Consider the following 18,830-nt stretch of genomic DNA (forward strand, 5'->3'; position numbering starts at 1 on the left):
GGAAAATTGAATGCATCACTGCCATGCTAGCTGCAAATATTAATTAGAAAGGGTAATGTAATACTACTACTACTCAATGTATAGTATTTTTTTTTATTTTTTTGCTTTTGTCTTTGTCTTCCTGTTTGTATCCAAACAAAAGTTACTTTATGACATGAACCATGGTGCATTGCCATTCTTGTTTACGGTCTTTTTCTCATATTGTATATCTCGAGGTTATGTTCTGTAGATATATTATTTTCTAGTCATTACCCTTTTTTTTTTTTTTTTCCTTTTGGTAATTCAACAGAGTCAAATAGAAAATAGTATTATAAAATAGAGGAAGGGGCATGGAGGAGAGACAAAGTCATTAGTCAATGTGGACGGGGAAAATAGTGGTTTGTTTTTACCTTTCTTTATGTCTCTTATTATTTGCTATATTTTGGCACACTTTGATAATTGATTTTATGGAAGGTTCGGACATATGAAGGGGGAAGGGATAACTAGAAAGTTGTTATGAGAAGAATTTGGGAGAGTGAGTGATTCGGTTACTTGTCCATTATGATTAAAATAGTAGTAATAGTAATGTACCCATTTTAAAACTATGGTGGTTCAATGATTTTGCTATCAGATTAAAGAATCATAGTACTAGTACAAAATAAGTTTAACTATATGGAGTTGACTACTTATCCTATTATGTACTACCCCTTTTTAAAATCAAAAATACTTTTAAAAAAGTGATGCATACTCAACCCCTTGATAATTTAGGAGTATTTACCTAACAATCAATAAGAACAAACCATATAAGTAGATTTGTATGTGATATATCTGTATACACAATTAACTCGTAATCAATTTTTATTTCACATGCTAATGACTTGTTCTTATTGGTTATGGGTAAATACCCCAAATTATGAAAAGGTAGTTTAGAAAAAACTTAAAAGAAAATATACTTAATTAGTCTTCACGTTCAAAAGTGACTAAACACAAGTCTAAAATGAAGCTCCAATTTTCAACTTTTATATTTTCCTGTTGAAACAAGTGTTGGGACACAAGATTTTGGCCATAATCCTTGTTCCAAACATATGTTTAGTTTTTTCATATGATTACCTTATTGAGAATCCTTAAGGACATTTGTTAGTAAGACTTTTGTTTAACAAATACTTATTTTACAATAACTAAAGTATAAACGATCTAGTAAAAACAAAATCTTAATGATAAGGTAAAATAGATCATGAGGTCCTTTAACTTGTTTATGTATATAAGATTAGTCTTTTAAGTTTGTTTGCTTCCCCAATCTCTGCTACTCGTTCACATCGGACGACTGAAATTGTAACTGCAGTTACCGCATAGAATATGTTTCCCCCGCTATGACATCGTCCTTCAAAATTTGAGTGATTGACTTCAAAATTTCAACTCATCCCGTCTAAAATAGGGAGTTAAACAGATGTCCATTGACCTCGGCCAATTTTTGCATTTGTACATGTGACCTTTACAGACCTTATGTGGATTAAACTACATTGAATTGACTTCTAACATATTTACATAGCCAATAAACAGTAAATATGTATTTTGGAAAAAAAAATCGTATATTCCACTTGATTTGGAATAAGAGTTGTAGAATTGAAATGGGTAAAATAAGTTAGACTTTTTCTGCTTGCGCCCTCACGAAGTCCTCGTCCGGCCTTGAAAATTTCAAAAATACCCCTTCGTTACTTAAGTAGCGAACTCAGGGTGCGTAAAATCTGGGGAAAATAGTTCGCATCCTAGAATGCGAACTTTAAAAAAATAGGGAACGAAGGAAGGGAAACTGCTTTTATAAGATTTGCATTCTAGGATGCTGATTTTTTTTTTTCTTTCTCAGTACTATTTACACACTCGCATCCTACCTTGTGAGTGGGGTAGAATTGGAAGACCGGGGGGCGTGTCTCAGGGGTCGCGAAAAGAAAGAATCAATAAGTTATGGTTACACTTACATTCACTTTATTTTATAGAAGCTAGAAAAAAAAAGGTTAATTAATAGCGCAAACGTTTGAAACTTAAAAAATCACATGGGACAAAAAAAATTATAAAACCTAAGTAGTACAAACATATATGAGTTGATTTCACACAAATATATACACATGATGAAATCCATTCTTTGATACTTAAGTTTACAAGTCCTATTTGACAGAAAAATTGGATTGGTGATCTTCATATATTTATTGATGCTTTTATATTATAACATAGAATCACTAGCTACAGGAGTTTGTAAAACCTCAGATATAACTTCCCAAGAATGGTTCTCATCATCCAATATTACACGCCTTCGATCAAGGAAAGCCGGCCTCATTGGTGTTGTAACCATGTCAATTTTAAATGTCAACATTGCTACAATCTGTGACATTGCAGGTCTCAAATCTGGATGTGGTTGAAGGCATAAAAAAGCCACATGAAATGCTTGCATAACATCTTTTTCTACATATCCCTTTTCTCTCAGTTTTGGATCTATAAGATCCATCACCATTGACTTCTCATAAAGTTTCCATGCCTGTAATAAAAATTCACATCACATACACATCAATTTCAAAGCTTTTTGGATAAATATCGGTTCAAATGATAATTAACATTGGTTTCCACACTTGATGCCAGAACTGAACTCTAAACCAAATTAGGCGGTCCAATAGGCCGGATATTGGTGGTAAAAACCAAAAAAATAAATAATACTGTAATAATAATAATTAAAATTGTTTTGGAATTGAAGATGTGAAGTTACATATTCAGGGAGGTACTGCATATCTGATGGTAAAGTGAGATCTGTGTTTTTTCTACAGCTGATGACTTCAAGCACAAGAACTCCAAAACTATAGATGTCTGCCTTTTCAGACAGTTCTCCTCTAATAGCATATTCAGGAGCTGTATAACCTCTAACCAAAAGAGAAAGAAATAAAGATCATTATTAAAAAACCTGAAGAACTGTAACAGACAACGAACACGATACTGACATGTCATCGGTGCTATGTCGGTGCATGACACTGAATTATATCATTTGAATAAAGGACTTACAATGTTCCAGCAAATTGAGTGCTAAGGTAAGCTTGGTCTTCAGGGAAGAACCTAGCTAGTCCAAAATCTCCAATCCTCGGTTGAAACTTTTCGTCAAGAAGAATGTTGCTTGCTTTGATATCTCGGTGAACAATTCTTACATGTGAATCCTCGTGAAGGTATTGCAATCCCCGCGCTACTCCAAGAATAATTTGGAATCTAGTACTCCAATTAAGATATTCATCGCTCTTCCCTAATCACGTAGGAACATCGAGCATAACAATTATTTAATTTGTCCGAACTAATATAAAGATATAGAAAGGATACTGAGATACATACCGTGTATAAAGAGGTCCAAACTTTTGTTCTTCATGTATTCGTACACAAGTATCCTTTGAGGTCCATCTGAGCAACATCCGAGAAGGCGGACGAGATTCTTGTGCTGGATGCTTGTGATCATTCTAACTTCTGCTAGAAATTCTCTTTCTCCTTGTTGAGATTTGTCAAGAGACAGTTTCTTACAAGCAACTAGCCTTCCATCTAGCAACTTTCCCTGTCAAAAGATTCGATTCACGATTCAAAAAAATGTCTTATTATGATTTACGATTTGAATCTCAATTTGATAACCACAAATTTGTCTATCAAAACAAGCACCATTAGATTTAGTACCTACATTATACCTGATAGACAGGGCCAAATCCACCACTTCCAAGAAGATTTCTTCGATGAAAATTCTTCGTGGCCTTTCTCAATGTCTGGAAATCAAAGTAGCTAATTGTCCTAAGGTTCCCACTAATGAACTCCATGAATCCTGTATCCATATAGAAACTTCAACACAAATTGATCTTTACAATGATATAGTCCATAAGTAATGTCCAATATTTTTCATGCTGTGTTTATACAATTAAACTACCTGATTGTTGATTAGTTGGGACAATTTTCTTCATCATTTCTTCTTCTGCTACAATATCAAGCACAAATAACAAAAATCCGATTATTTTTATAAACAAATTATATATGTTACTATGCAAGCATTAAAAATTTGTGTCTCAAATTGTTTCCATAGACCTAAACTCAACCCTACAAAACCGGCCTGTAAGGTGAGGAAGATTGCCCTCAGTTATAAACATATATTCAAGTCATCTCGTAACTGATGTGAGATTTCTTAACAATTACCATGCTTCTGAGTCTGACTTGGTGGTGAAGCTGTCTTCTCAGATAATTCTGCTGGAGCGCGTTTAAGACGCTTCCAGCATACAAAGATAATAATGAGCAATATAATTAGCACTACAATCCCTCCAAGGAAAAAGAACAAAGCTCCAGAGCTATGGTGTGGCGCGGATGATGATGATGAAGGAGGTGTTTCTGCCACATCACAAGATTTCATTCATCATTGATCAAATAAAAATTAACATGAAAAAAACTGATACAGCTATAAGAACATACTTGCTAAGAAAATGAAGGTAAAAAAAGAAACCTTGGTGTTGAAGTAATTTTCGAGTCATTGTTTGTTGTTAGGGAGAGAAGAAAGTATTATGGTTGAAGTTGAGCCGTCTTGGTCGGTATTGAGATGACATAGCCAAATATGAAGAAGTGAAATTCAACAACTGGCAACAGCAACCACTGTTTCATGTTTGATTTTCTACTATGTAACAAAATTCTTTGTTGTCGTTAATTGTTATCTTGAAAAACAATTGGAGAAACATTCTATTCTATTATTCTATTATGTGGGTGTATGTATCATAGTATAGATCGAAACAATGTAAAATTGCCGGACAATTCTATTAGTATTAGGGGATGGCATGCATACATTTAGAAATAGAATATTATATGCGGTCGAATAAAGACATTCAAACATTTTTATATATTTTTCTTTTTGACGCATTTTATATATTTTTCTGGATTCAGATTCACTACGTTCACTTTTTTGTTTTTTGTTTCTTTCTAAAATCGTTGCAATTAAAAGAATCCTAACCGTTAATAATGTCAAACGTCTTATATCTTATCGGGTCATCTATTAAATTATGAATGGCGACAAAGCTAAAGTCATTGATGTCCCAAGCCACTAGGTTTGCCCTAGTGGTGAGGGATTTGTGTAGTACGTTATAGATTTTGGGTTCAATCCCAACTCATCGTAAACCAAAAAAAAAGTCATTGATGTCCCCAGCTCTATCATTTTTTTAATAATAAATCTAAATCCATTTTTCTCTTGGACTTTTTAAGTTGTAAATAAATACTACAAAATGTTGTGCCAAAAACAATACTAATACAAAATATATGTGAAGTATCGTGTACAAATCTTAACTCAATTGATAGTAATGTCAGAATTATTAGGTTGGATGTTGTGATTGAGGGTTTGAATCATAACTCCTTCACTTGCGTGTAAATTTTTAATAACTATTGGTATTTCTTCTATTTACCAATACAAAAATATGTGAAGGGGCCTTTCTTATATATATTTTAAAATAAATTTTATATGAATGAACGAAAGAAAAAACAATCAATAAATTTGTTTCTTCATTTTTACGGTAACAATCAATAATTATTGAACTCGCACAACAATTGAACTTGATTGATTTTGGGTGGGCTTGCCAGAACAATTGAAATCTTAAAATTAACGGATATTTTCTCTTCCGATCTCATGATTCTTTTACACCCCAAATATTCCAATTTTATCCTTGCAGAAAAATACAATTCGCAAAAATCGAATTTTTTCTAGTGGAAATTCAAAGTAAAATTCGGTTTCTAGAAACCGAAATTTTTTTTTCAAGGCAAAAAAAAATTTGGTTTGTAGAAACCGAATTTTTTTGCAAGGGTAAAATTAGAAAATTCAAGAGATATAAAAAAAACACGGGGGTCGGAATAGAAAACATCAAATTAACGTAGTTAAAAAAATTAATTGTAGCTAAATATGTTATTAACAAAGGCTCATCAATCAATTTGTCAGAAAAAACTAATTGCTCCTTAGACCCCCTCAATTGCTTCTAAGCCCCCCAAACTTAGGAAAATACCCTCAGCCTCAGGGACGTTTAGGAAGAAACGTTCTGAAAAGGACCGTGATGGAAATGTATCTTCCGAATTGGGACAAATAGGTTGAAATGCTTTTTTTTTTTTTTTTTTAGATTCTATCTTTCCATTGCCTTAATTTCAGAAGATAGGATCTCATTGGCCATTTATACACATTTTAGATTCTATCATCACATTCGTGCTTTAATTTCGGAAGGTAGGATCCCATTGGCCATTTATACATATTTTGGATTTTATCTTCCATGTCATAATTTTGGACCGTACAATATGAAATGTTGTTAATAGTAATTAGAAACGAAAATTTTAGAATGTCATCTATGAATTTGTCCATGCCTTATAATCTAAAATGAAGTCGATCCCAACCAAAAGTTGGGTGCATATTTTAGTTGATACTTCCTCTGATCACTATTATAAAAAAAAAAATTAAAAAAATAATTAGGTTCATTGAAAAAATAATGGCTTAATTAGTAAAATGGTCCCTTAAAGACATTTTTGGTTTGACATTGGTCTCTTAAAGAAAAAAAGGACCAAATAGGTCCCTTAAAGAAAAAAAGGTCTGAATAGGTCCCTTAAAGACATCTCTGTTAATCAGTTTGGTCCCTTAAAGACATCTACGTTAATCAGTTTGTTCCTCGAAAAAATGGACGGAAAGGAGAAAATCAAAATTTCCAATCATGTTTATCGCCTAAATTGCATCATTATGCCCGCCTAATACTGCCGCCAAATGCGTCAAAAAAAAAAAATACTGCCGCCAAACTCCTCCCGCTAATTCCTTTTGCTCCTAAGGCTGTTTATTTAGAAAATCAGAATCCGAATTACTTGAATATATTTATTTGGCAACCAATCCATCATTGTTCCAAAGTACAGTACTCCATATATAGTGTATCTAGAAATTATATGTCTCAATAGTCAATATAATTGTATGGTATGTGGATTTAATCGAACTAACAAATACTATTACTAAGCTTTCAGAAGTGGTTGCTTCCTAATGTTCTTTGTACAATTTAATTATCGTGGTTTTTTTAACCTTTGCAATATTGCACAGGATAAAGACTAATTAATATCCCTACTTTTTATGGTTTTTCCAAATTTTATTAATGCAGCATATTTTCTCTCATCACTCCAACTGCAACTCTATTTTATCTCTCTTTCTCACTATATTTTAAAAATTAAAACAATAACAGTGCAAGCTCTTAAATATTTATGCTAAGTTGTATTTTTTTTCTTCCATATGCACGGGCAAACTTGTTCAAAGCTAAAGGTAATTTTTTTCTGCAATCACATCTATGTTATTTTGATCTTAAATCACATAATTTTTATATTCAAACAAGCATTTTTTCAACAACTAAGGAAAATTTAAAAAGCTTTCGATCAATTCTCAGTGATTTTAAACTTGAGTGTTGAAATGTATTGGAATTTAAGGAGCACGTCGGTGAGAGGAAGTGGGAAGAGAACGACGGCGTCGATCGGCGATGAGAGGACGAGGGAATAACATGACAACGATATTTGCAGAGAAAGAAGATGAAAAGATTGCATTAGTAAAGAGAGAAAAAATAGAGTTGCAGTTGGACTGATGAGAGAGAAGGTGATGCATTAATAAAATTTTAAAAAAAAATCATAAAAAATGAGGCATTAATTAGTCTTTATCCTATGCAATATTGCACATGTTAGAAAAACGTTGTTTTTATTTATTTTTTCTGTAAATTTTTGTTATAAAATATTTAAGTAATGTTACCCATTTTAATATTTTAAAACAATATGATGATTGATACATGTTAGAACTTACCATGTATGCCTATGTTAGAAGGACTAGTTACTTGCAAGAGGTTCATAAAATGACACATTTTAAACATGGCAGGAGACTACAAACTATGTATGTGGTGAACTAATGCCAGCCGCAATTTCAAACATACTGTAAATAGAAGATAAGAATAACACAATAGTAGTAGTGAAGAGAAGTTTCTATCCACGTACGCATTTTTTAATTTTCTCCTCTTTTTGACAAAGTAGGTAATGCTAGACTATGATGATATTAAATCAAATTAAGAAGTAGGTCTAAAGATAAGAGTTTGTATATAAAGAAAAAACAAAATAAAGTATAAGTTTATCCTCAGTTGAGCTTCATATAAATTTTTGGATTTAATATCAAATAATTTAGATCGAAACAAAAACCTTTTTTTCTTGCTTTAAACGACCATCAAACATAAACGTTGGTGGTAAAGATTAATCTGTCAATAGTAATTGTCTTGTTATTAAAAACTCTATCATTTTTAACTTCCCAAATAGATCAGATTGAGACTAACTAAATTGGTTGTAAATATGTTCTAACATTTTTTGCAAAAATCATGAGCCCCACAAAATTGGAAAGCCAACGAAATTGCATTATCAGGAACAACACACGTGATCCCAAATCAGGAAACGATGTCACTCGAAATCGCACCAAAAAAAGGGCAATTCAGAAATAGATGATAGGTATCCTCAGTAGCATCACAGACAGGTAAGCATAACATAATCATTACATAAACATCCACAAGCAAAAAAAAATTAAACTTTCTAGATAACCTGTTTGTTCTGGATACACAAAAATAGTCTCACGTCGCTTGGTAATTGATGCTAAAGAGTGTTTATGTACAACATCCATATCTTTCAAATCATCGAGACGCTTTTTCTATAATTACAAAGGACAAAATCGTGACGGGTTAATCCCAAAGCGGACAATCTCTCAGAGATGTGGACTTGAAGTCGGATTAGAACACCGTCATTAATAAACTGCCAAGCAAAAATAGACACTCCACTCATCTAAAAAATCAACCTAGCTGCAACCCAACATTAGATATAATAGTATAACTAACAATCACCCTATAATTATTCCTCCCAAACAAAAAATCGTCTACGTCCGCTACCGCCACCAGTTCCCTCCTAACTCCTCTCGAGCCTATTCATATGCACCATAGTCACATCCTTTTATATTCAATCCATAGTCACATCTTTACGAAATAGCCGACTCCAACTAGCTAATGGTACCCAAAATAATAGTAATAAAATTTACATAGCAAAGGTGAATTTGCATATATAGGGCCATTTTAAGTAGTTTTCAATTAGTATTTGTCATGTTTTTGTTGTGTACAATTTGTGTGGGGTTACTTGGGGTCCAATTCTGTAAGACTAATGAGTTTAATAGATGGAAGACAGCGGTATTATTGATGGCTGGCAGACTAATGACGATGCAATCCTTTATATATAAGAGTAGTTTTCATTTTCAATGGATTAATAGACCACCCCCAACTTGTTAATAAATTCCAAATTTCAACTGTTTCTTTCTTCCTTTCTTCCAAAATTGGTCATTGTTAATATTCCAGTAAGATCTAATTAATACTAACAAATTAATTAAATTGACTATAACTACTACACATTGTGGATATTGATGTTGATATTTACTGTATACAATTATTATATGCTTAGCCCTGCTGTTATGCTTTATTTTCATTGAGTAAATCGTCAACTTGTCCTTTAAATTACAGGGGGTCGGATGGATTTTAGGGAAAATGACTCCAGTAATTTGGAGTTCGGCCGCAAGATTAAGAAAGTCAGGCTAAAAAATTTTTTTACCAAGAATTAAATGCGGGTTTTTTTCGAACAATACGTCATAGGGAAACTCATTAACTACTTTTACTTGAACTCAATGTCTTAGTTTGAATAACTAATTTACTTATTTAAAATCTATTTTTTACTTATTTACAAATTTTTGAGGTGTAAATTTCCAAACCTATAATTTTAGAAGATTGGATATTTACTCATTTTTCTTGGTTGACGATTTTATTTATTTAGAAGAAACAGTTTACTGAGATTGTGATATGTGTCTGCCAAAAATGACCATTTCAAAATACCAAAAAATAAAATAAAAATGACCATGTCGGCACCATATAAAAGGCTAAAAGGACTGAGGTCAAATACTAGCGAAGGTGAAAATATACTAACTATTGTCAAAAAGAAATAAAATAGTAGTAATATACTTGAAAAAGTGTTGAATATCTAAGTGCAAAATGATGATATAGTAGTTAGGGATGATTCAAATAATTTGGAGTCCTTTTCAAATGTTAAAAATGGTCCATAATAAAAAAGAAACATAAAAGGGTTGTATACAAAATAATAACATTAATCAATCGTTAGTTAGTTCAGTGATGATTGATGTTAGATTTAGTAAAGATGATCACGATTTGATCCCCGCAATTACGATGGGAGAGAACTGAAAGCATTTGATGCAAAAATTGACTTTGAATCAGATTAAGCGGTTCGGTGGGTAGTGGTGAAGAAAAAATAATGATAATAACATTAAAAAATGTATGAATTTGTTATGAGAATTGAAATGGCCTACTCACCGGTTTGTTTTGTGATTTTTGAATGTGGCTATATTTAATGGGTTGGATTTTTTTTATTTTACAATTTTTTTATTAGTTTTACTTTAACTTTTAAATGACTTAAACTAAAATTATGTAGAAAAAAATGAGAACGCTAGATAACTATATTTTACCATTAAATCATATTTTATCATTGATACAAATAAAATATTTTATGTACATTTATAATATATAACTATTATTTTAAGAGTTTAATGAATATACACCGACAGTGTAAAATAGTTTTATACGATCGTCCAATAAACAATTATCATTTTGTCATGTCATATCAAGAAAGTGAGTTGAAATGGGGTGATGTGGTAGAAAAAATTGTTGGTATTGATTGACAACGTAAAATTATTTTACACTGTCGGTGCATATTATTTTTCTCTTATTTTAAACTTTTAAGATTTTGAATTCCGTGGATGGCCCAATAGTTATACAAAGTTTTAAACATTTTCAAATATAGGCATAAGAATTTGTCATGAGTGACTTCTAATTTAAGTGGAAGAAGTTTCTTCCATATACCGATATTAATCATGTATGATGTAGTGCCAAATAGACACATATGAGGGAATTATGAAACGATTTTCCTTAATACATTCAATAACTCAGAGTCAGAGAGTGGGTGGATCCTATTCTAAGCAAAACAATTACCCTCTATTAAGTTGCAATTCATAACAACATACCAAAAGAAGGAAATGGTCTTTGCTAGGAATGTGAATACAGTAAGATTCTGCTCGGGCTCCCTCGCCTAATCGAATGATCTCTGATATAACCTAGTTGAGAGCACAGGAGACTGGGAGAGTATCGGAATTTTGGAGCAACAAAATCTTAAGATATTAGATTTATAATGTCGAAAATTTTAACCAATCACACTTAAATCTTTAAGTATATAATATATACTTCGTTCACAACCAACTTTTCACGAAACCACATTTGACTGGCTTAAAAAATGATTGAAAAGAACATTATGATAAGAAGAAAAATATTAGTCCTATTTCACAATTACATGCATATTTGCTAAAGTACTACTAATTAATTTTGGTACCCAATTTTGGCAAAAAGCTATTATAGTTAAACAAGTAAATTAAGCCAGCTCATTTCTCTAACTTCTCCAGCCCCTTTAAATGTAATAAAATTCAAAGTCCAATATAGATTCATGAATCCTTCTATACCGTAATAAACTTTGCACCTGTATTCGTTGAAACTTCCCATCTAAAATAACACTTGTTCGTACGTAAGTTGAAATTCACCCATGCACAACTTGAATATAATGTGAATAATATTAACAATCAATTAATGAAGCCATTGTTTTTCTTTGCTCAATATTTAGTTAGGGACCAAACTATCCTATTCCCAATTGTACTAATTTGATGATCAATTAACATCATCTAGAAAAAAAATGCCATATCTAGAATTAAGTGACACACACCTTTGTGTTATTTCATATTTAGATAGTCATCACAAAAACTAGCTCAAAGAATAAGAGTGTTCAAGTATATTTATACACTCACGTCTAGCGTGTGCATGTTAAATGGACTTGAATCTAATTTTTACATTGCAGTCTTTAACCCGACTTTGATACCATGTTAAATGAACTTGAATCTCATTCAAAAAGCTAGCTTTAAGGATGAATGAGAGGGTGTTTAAACACAATTATACACTCAATAGCTTGAAAACCTGAGCAATGTGAGACTCTAAACAATTCCAACAAACATGTGGTCAAATGGATATCATATTAAAATTTAGATTGATCGTAACTCAATCTTACACAATCGACTTATAAGATAAAAATTACTCTCCGTTATAATTTTTTCTCTTAATTAAGAAGACTGCTATAACCCACAGACAGCTGCCATCATGACATATGAACTATAAAAGCCAAAACTTTTCAGGTACGTAGAGGAAAAAAGCTTTTGTACTACGTTGGCTCAAATAATTTGATAATAACTTTGGGATGTACTATAATCCCTTAATTAGCCAGCTGTCATGGCCCCACATACCCTACAGTACTTGATCAGCTTAGTCTCACCAAAGACAAGTCAACCCATATCTACACTTCACTCCACACGTTTGCAATATTTTTTCCCAACCACTTTCACCACCTCCTTAAAAAACCAATTAGCTCTTCATATTCATAATTGCCTCCTCTTAACACACTCACTATATATACTTCCACAACTTGCATGCAATTCATTCCTCACCAAATACGCTTCTCTCTTTTCCTTTCAAATTAAGTTGCTTGCTATTCACACCAACCAAAAAAACTCATTATTACCGAAACATATCACTAGTTTGTTGAAATATGGCAAATAAAATACTTATTGGTTTTCTACTTATAGCCTTTTTGGGTGTAGCTTATGCTGGTAGTAATTTCAATCAATATTTTGATATAACATGGGGTGATGGTCGTGGCAAAATCCTTAACAATGGACAACTTCTTACTCTGTCTTTAGACAAAGCCTCTGGCTCTGGATTTCGTTCCAAAAATCAATACTTGTTTGGAAAAATTGACATGCAACTTAAGCTTGTACCTGGTAACTCTGCTGGAACAGTTACAACATATTATGTAAGTTTAAGTTTCCTTCATATTACTCTCTTCTATATGTGTGTTTTTATTACTCAATCTTCATATAAATATTTTAGCATGAAATTATATTAACTAAATATTTGTTACTGATTTTTGCAGCTATCTTCTCTTGGTGGTGCTCATGATGAAATAGATTTTGAATTTTTGGGTAACTTAAGTGGTGATCCTTATATTGTTCATACAAATATTTATGCACAAGGGAAAGGGAACAAAGAACAGCAATTCTATTTATGGTTCGACCCTACCAAGGACTTTCACACTTATTCCATTCTTTGGAACCCTCAAAGTATCATGTATAAATCCTACCTCATTTCTATTACATTTATAAAAAAACTTAAAAGTAAAATACAAACTACTTATTTTTGGTAAATTAAGTATAATATAACAAGTTGAAACATGTATTCACATATAATTAAAGAATTTTTTATTTGTTTTTCTAATTTTAACAACAGTTTAATAAACATGTATTGTCGACATAAAATAATTTTAAACCGGCATCAAATAAAATACTCCCTTCGTAATATTTTATAAGCAAAAATGGATTACTTTATGGACCAGATACATTAAATATACAATGAATTTAAAAAGTGTATTTTTGCTTATAAAGTGTTCCGGAGGGAGTATCATGATATTACTGCTCAAGTCCACTTTAAAATGCTAATTTAAAAATAACCGCAAAATATTAGATTCTCATTAGACTTTAATACTGGTTGTGCATGTCCTATTATCGACATCCAATAAAAAAATAATTATATTATCTTCATATTTTAAACCCTTTTTTTGTGTCATCGATATATCAGATTTTCTGTGGATGGGACCCCTCTAAGAGAATTCAAGAATTTTGAGTCAAAAGGTATTCCTTTTCCTAGAAGCCAAGCAATGAGTATATACTCAAGCCTTTGGGATGCAGATAATTGGGCAACAAGAGGAGGCCTGGTGAAAACAGATTGGGCCCAAGCCCCATTCACTGCTTCATATGGAAACTTCAATATCCAAGCTTGTGTTTGGACTTCTTCAGGCTCTTCTTGCTCTTCCAAAAATCCAACTTCAGATCAATCATGGATGAAACAATCATTGGATTCTTCAGGACAAGCTAGGATTCAATGGGTGCAAAAGAATTACATGATTTATAATTATTGCACTGATACAAAGCGGTTTCCTCAAGGCCTCCCTCATGAATGCTCACTTGCATGAAAACAAAAACTATATATGATCATATATCATGGAAAAATATAACTAGGATATATAATATACTCAGTTTATATATATTTTATAGTATGTTTTACTATGCATTCTATTGGCTGTAAAGTAGTATGTAAATGAGATTCATATGTTATTTTGGGTACTAATAAAAAAGGATTATCCACTTACCTTGTCTTTTTCTTCTTAATCTTATGAAAAATATTATCATATGCAATAAACAATAACACTTGAATATTTTATTTAGAATTAGAATCACACATTTACTGTGGAATCCAAATCGAAGAGGAAACCTTAGCATAGCAAACAAGTGGTGGTACAATACTTAAAATCAAAACTGAGGTTACACACACAGTATATTTAAAACCAGGAATAACCTCTTGGTAGGACAATGAATAATGCGGAGCAATGATGGTATTCAATTTTCTCGTGAGTGCTTCGCCTTTTAATCTCAAATGCTTCAAAGGGGAATAGTAATTGGCAATGTCCTCACAGGCATAAGTAGAAGGAGCTGGATAATCAGAGGCCACAGCAAGCAACCAGAGAGACTATACAAAATGATCAATATACTAAGTCGCCAACTCCATTCAAGAAATGGCAGATATGGCAAAGTGTTTGCTTAAATTTCACTACCCTAACCCCCACACTATAAAAAAGCATAGACTTCATTGACGGATCAAACTTCAAGGACCTATAAATATATGGTATGTTAAAACTGAAATGATATAATTTTATGAGTCATAAACACACTATCCCATTCTAAACTAAAATTAGTCCCATGTGATTGATTAATATTAAGTGAAAAGGAAACAACTTATCCATCCTTGTCAAGTAAAAAGGGGCAAGTTTGGAATCAAACAGTTATTTGTAAAGCAAGAAGATCAAATAATACGACCTTTTTCTATCTCACAAAATAAACTTAAAATTACAATTCATATGTAAAAGGAAACTAGAGTATTGTTAAGATCACACCTGAGCTGTGTGTCTTTTCCATTGCTAATATCCCCACTGATAATCCATGCTACACTGCAGTTATTTGAAACTCCATACCAAAAAGCTTGATTCTCTGCACAATATCTGGCTCATGACATTATTATGCTCTTGGCAAAGAAAGAATCTAACTGATAGAATTCACTTTTCCTATGATTACACTAAAGGATACCGATAAGATACACAATCTATGGAAGACGTCATGAACGGAGTTTTGGTCCAGATTTCTAGGTCTATAAGATACACAATCTATGAAGCACTGACATAGACACAAACACATACTGACACTGACATGTTGACACCGGTAATAATTTGAGAAAATGTAAACATGTGTTCAGTGTTAGACACTAGACACACCTTCAATCTAAAGTGACGGTGCCGCATTGTAAACAATGGAATATTGGACCAATTTCAAGTCATTCAATAACTTTCTCCAAGACTTGTTTGCAATTGAATTAAACTCCAGCAAGAGTATGTGATACCTTGAGCTTTCCATTTACAAGAATATCATAAGTAGTATCATCAGGCACAAGACCTTTATCAAGCATCTCATCATGCAGTCTAAAAGCCTCATGCAGATTGCCCTCCCTAAAATTTCCAGCAATTAAAATGTTATAAATAAGAACTGAAGGAGTTATATTATTCCCATCCATCTCCTTTAGAATCTTGCTTGCATTTTCTAGCTGACCATGATTACAGAGTCCATTTATTAGAGCTGTATACATGACAGTATCAGGCACGATACCCTTGAAAAGCATCTCTGAGTAAAGATCTAAAGCAGAACTCAATTTACCTTCTTTCAAAAGCCCACCGATCAATGTGGTGTATATCTGCAAATCACATGGAATCTTATTCATTATCATTTTCTGGTGCAAGTTAAGTGCTGCTTCCATATTATTCAAATGTCGGAAGCCACTAATCATGCTGTTATAAACAACTGCATTAGGAGTCAAACCAACATCCAAAAGTTCAGTGAAGAATTTGCTTGCACTTTCCATGTCTTGCATTTTGCAGAAACCGTCAATGAGAGCACCATATTCAATAACATCTAATTCCATACCCTTGTGTTTCATATCATTATGCACTTCCAAAGCACGATCAAGCTTATTACATTTGCAAAATCCATTAATCAAACTAGTATAAGTGATAACATTAGGAGAAATTCCCTTTTCGCACATCTCCCGTTGGGCAGAAAGTGCAGAACCAATTTCACCTTCCTTGACAAATCCATTTATGATGCTATTATAAGTAATGGCAGTGGGAACAAAACCTTTCGTGATAAATTTTTTCAACATGTCCTGTGTCTTAGACACCTGGCCGGTCTTACACAAACCATTTATAATGGTGTTCACTGTGTGGTCTGGAGGCACAATATTTGCAGCCACCATTTGCTCAAACACAGCAAAGGCTCTCTCTGAATCACCCTTTTTGAAAAAACCATCTATTAAAAGAGTGTATGTGACAGCATTTGGTTTCAGACCCCTTTCAAGAATATTATTCAACACACTGTAGGCATCATCCATGCAACCCTTTTTGCAGTGACCAAGTATTAAATTGTTGTAAGAAACTAGTGAAGATGTAATACCCTTACTCATCATCTTGTCCCATAAATTACAAGCCTCGTTAACCTTTCCTATTTCACAGAGCCACAATAAAAGAATGTTATATGAAACAACATTTGCGATACCAAGTTCAACTGCCTCATCAAGCAATCCGTATGCATTTTCGAGCAAATTCTGTTTTGAGAATCCTTTCAACAGAAAATTTATAATTGCAGCAGTAGGCTGGATTCCCGAGAGTTTCATTTGGGTGTAAAGTTCACATGCCTTCTCCATATTCCCAATCTTTGAGCAGCCATTGATCAAAAGCGAGAACACACCCACATGAGGAACAACACCACCCTCAACAATCTCATCAAACAACTGCAGCGCAAGATTCACATCTCCTCGCATACAATGCCCTTTCATCAAGCTACCTGCAACAGCTAAGTTCATACGTAAACCGTTGCTCACCATCTCATCCTTAAGCCTCGAAGCCTCCACAAAGTTTCCCTGCTTCCCACAAGCAACAATAACAGTAGTATACGTACCCTCAGACGGAACCCAACCAAACTCCCTCATCTCCTTCAACAACTCACACGCCAAATTCAAGTCCATCCGATTACAAACCGCCTGAACAACAATGCTATATGCAGCCGCATCAAGCTTCAATCCTCTACCCTTAGCCTCCTCGAAAAACTTCTCAGCCTCCTCAAATTTTTCTTCTTTCAAACACGCGCGCATAAGTACATGTAAAGTGTAACAATCACCATAAATTCCTCTCACAACCATTTCATCATACAATTCGCGTGCATCACTAATCATGTTCCTCCTAACCATAGCAGTCAAAAGAATGTTCATAATCGGAACCCAAGGAATCACATCATGCTCTAACATAGTTCTAAAACACTCAACAGCATCTGTAATCTTATTAACTCTAACAAAACTATTCAACAAATAATTAAAAACCCGCGAATCCGATTCAAAACCATACCTTCCTGAACACTCTAATAACTGTTCCACAATTACTTTCGCAGAAGGACTAGAATCAGCAAAAACATAGTTGTTGAGCAAAGATCGAACAGAATGGTGAGTTTCTTGAGTTGAAGATAGAATGTGAAGCAATAAACAGAGAACATCAACGGTTTTAACAAACCCACGTTTTCTCTCAACAATTTGGAAGAATCTTAGAGCTGATTTGGGTTTAGACTTGTGGCGTAAGAGGGTCTTCAAGATTTTATTTTTAGAACTGGGTTTGGAGGATTTAGATTTAGGTGAAGTAATTTTCTCGGGAAAATTAGGGGGTGAAAGAATTTTCTCGGGAAAATGTTGTGTTGGTGGGGTGGTAGTGGTGAGTTGTGAGAAAGAGCGGCGAAGATTCTTCGAAGGGATTAAGATAAGATTGTTGTAAAACCTCATTCTCATTGTTGACAGAACAAAAAAAAAAGACAAAGAAAAGAGAATAAATTTGATGTTTTTCAGAACTGACGCATGAGGGATGGTGGAGAAACGGCGGAGATCGGCGGGAGAGTGGAGTGTGGTAATGGAGAAGGATCGTTGGATCCGGATCCACTCCTGCTATTCCTCTCCAATTTTACGACCTGCGCAAATCTTCACCGTTCATCAATAATACCATGGTTTTTTTTTTTTGTCACATTTTTAAATGAGGAATTTTAATCCTATACTTGGATCTTTAACCATTTGATTCTGGGTTCGATCTGACCGGTGCGAATGGAGAAACATTTGTTAAGAGAGTTCAACCGCTTAAATGAATCTCATTTAACTTGAGGAGATTAGTCTTGGTAGTTACGCACAGAGGATACTTTTGATTTACCCAAAAAAAAATTATGTAATGTAATTTTTATTTCTTTATAAATATCTCAAATTATTTTGTTTTTAGTATCTATAAAAAATTTAAACAAAGTCTTGATTGATCCCTCAAATATTTTTTGTCATGATCTTTTATCTCTGTTTTTTATCAACTCGTGTATATCATTTGAAATATTTTTTTTTCGCGGTCATGTTTAATATATTATATAAATCTTTCTTGCAAAAGTTTACATTTTTTAGTAATGGATGAAC

The 18,830-nt window shown here is 33.0% G+C and overlaps 3 protein-coding genes across 4 annotated transcripts; 1 reads left to right on the top strand and 2 right to left on the bottom strand.

Annotated features, from left to right (window-relative positions):
* Nucleotides 1–1,961: 1,961 nt before the first annotated feature.
* Nucleotides 1,962–4,765, bottom strand: LOC123906073 (cold-responsive protein kinase 1-like). 2 transcript variants are annotated; one of them, XM_045955920.1, is made up of 8 exons: nucleotides 4,481–4,765; nucleotides 4,180–4,368; nucleotides 3,917–3,964; nucleotides 3,684–3,814; nucleotides 3,343–3,556; nucleotides 3,025–3,256; nucleotides 2,735–2,885; nucleotides 1,962–2,509 (listed from the first exon to the last, which is right to left on the bottom strand). In XM_045955920.1, the coding sequence occupies exons 1-8, from the start codon at nucleotides 4,506–4,508 to the stop codon at nucleotides 2,198–2,200; spliced, it is 1,305 nt and encodes a 434-aa protein (XP_045811876.1). In that variant the 5' UTR covers nucleotides 4,509–4,765; the 3' UTR covers nucleotides 1,962–2,197. The 2 variants fall into 2 exon arrangements, with proteins under 2 accessions (XP_045811876.1, XP_045811877.1); XM_045955921.1 differs by having other exon boundaries at nucleotides 2,068–2,509; nucleotides 3,917–3,961; nucleotides 4,481–4,752.
* A 7,809-nt stretch (nucleotides 4,766–12,574) lies between these two features.
* Nucleotides 12,575–14,390, top strand: LOC123906075 (probable xyloglucan endotransglucosylase/hydrolase protein 23). The gene is made up of 3 exons (XM_045955922.1): nucleotides 12,575–12,999; nucleotides 13,120–13,313; nucleotides 13,821–14,390. Exons 1-3 carry the CDS (start codon nucleotides 12,736–12,738, stop codon nucleotides 14,212–14,214), a joined length of 852 nt encoding a protein of 283 aa, XP_045811878.1. The 5' UTR covers nucleotides 12,575–12,735; the 3' UTR covers nucleotides 14,215–14,390.
* LOC123906072 (pentatricopeptide repeat-containing protein At3g54980, mitochondrial-like) lies at nucleotides 14,370–18,377 on the bottom strand. The gene has a single exon (XM_045955919.1). The coding sequence runs from the start codon at nucleotides 18,171–18,173 to the stop codon at nucleotides 15,666–15,668; it is 2,508 nt and encodes an 835-aa protein (XP_045811875.1). The 5' UTR covers nucleotides 18,174–18,377; the 3' UTR covers nucleotides 14,370–15,665.
* Nucleotides 18,378–18,830: the final 453 nt, after the last annotated feature.

Source organism: Trifolium pratense, linkage group LG2 (assembly GCF_020283565.1).
Source record: "Trifolium pratense cultivar HEN17-A07 linkage group LG2, ARS_RC_1.1, whole genome shotgun sequence".
NCBI classification, from domain to species: Eukaryota; Viridiplantae; Streptophyta; class Magnoliopsida; order Fabales; family Fabaceae; genus Trifolium; species Trifolium pratense.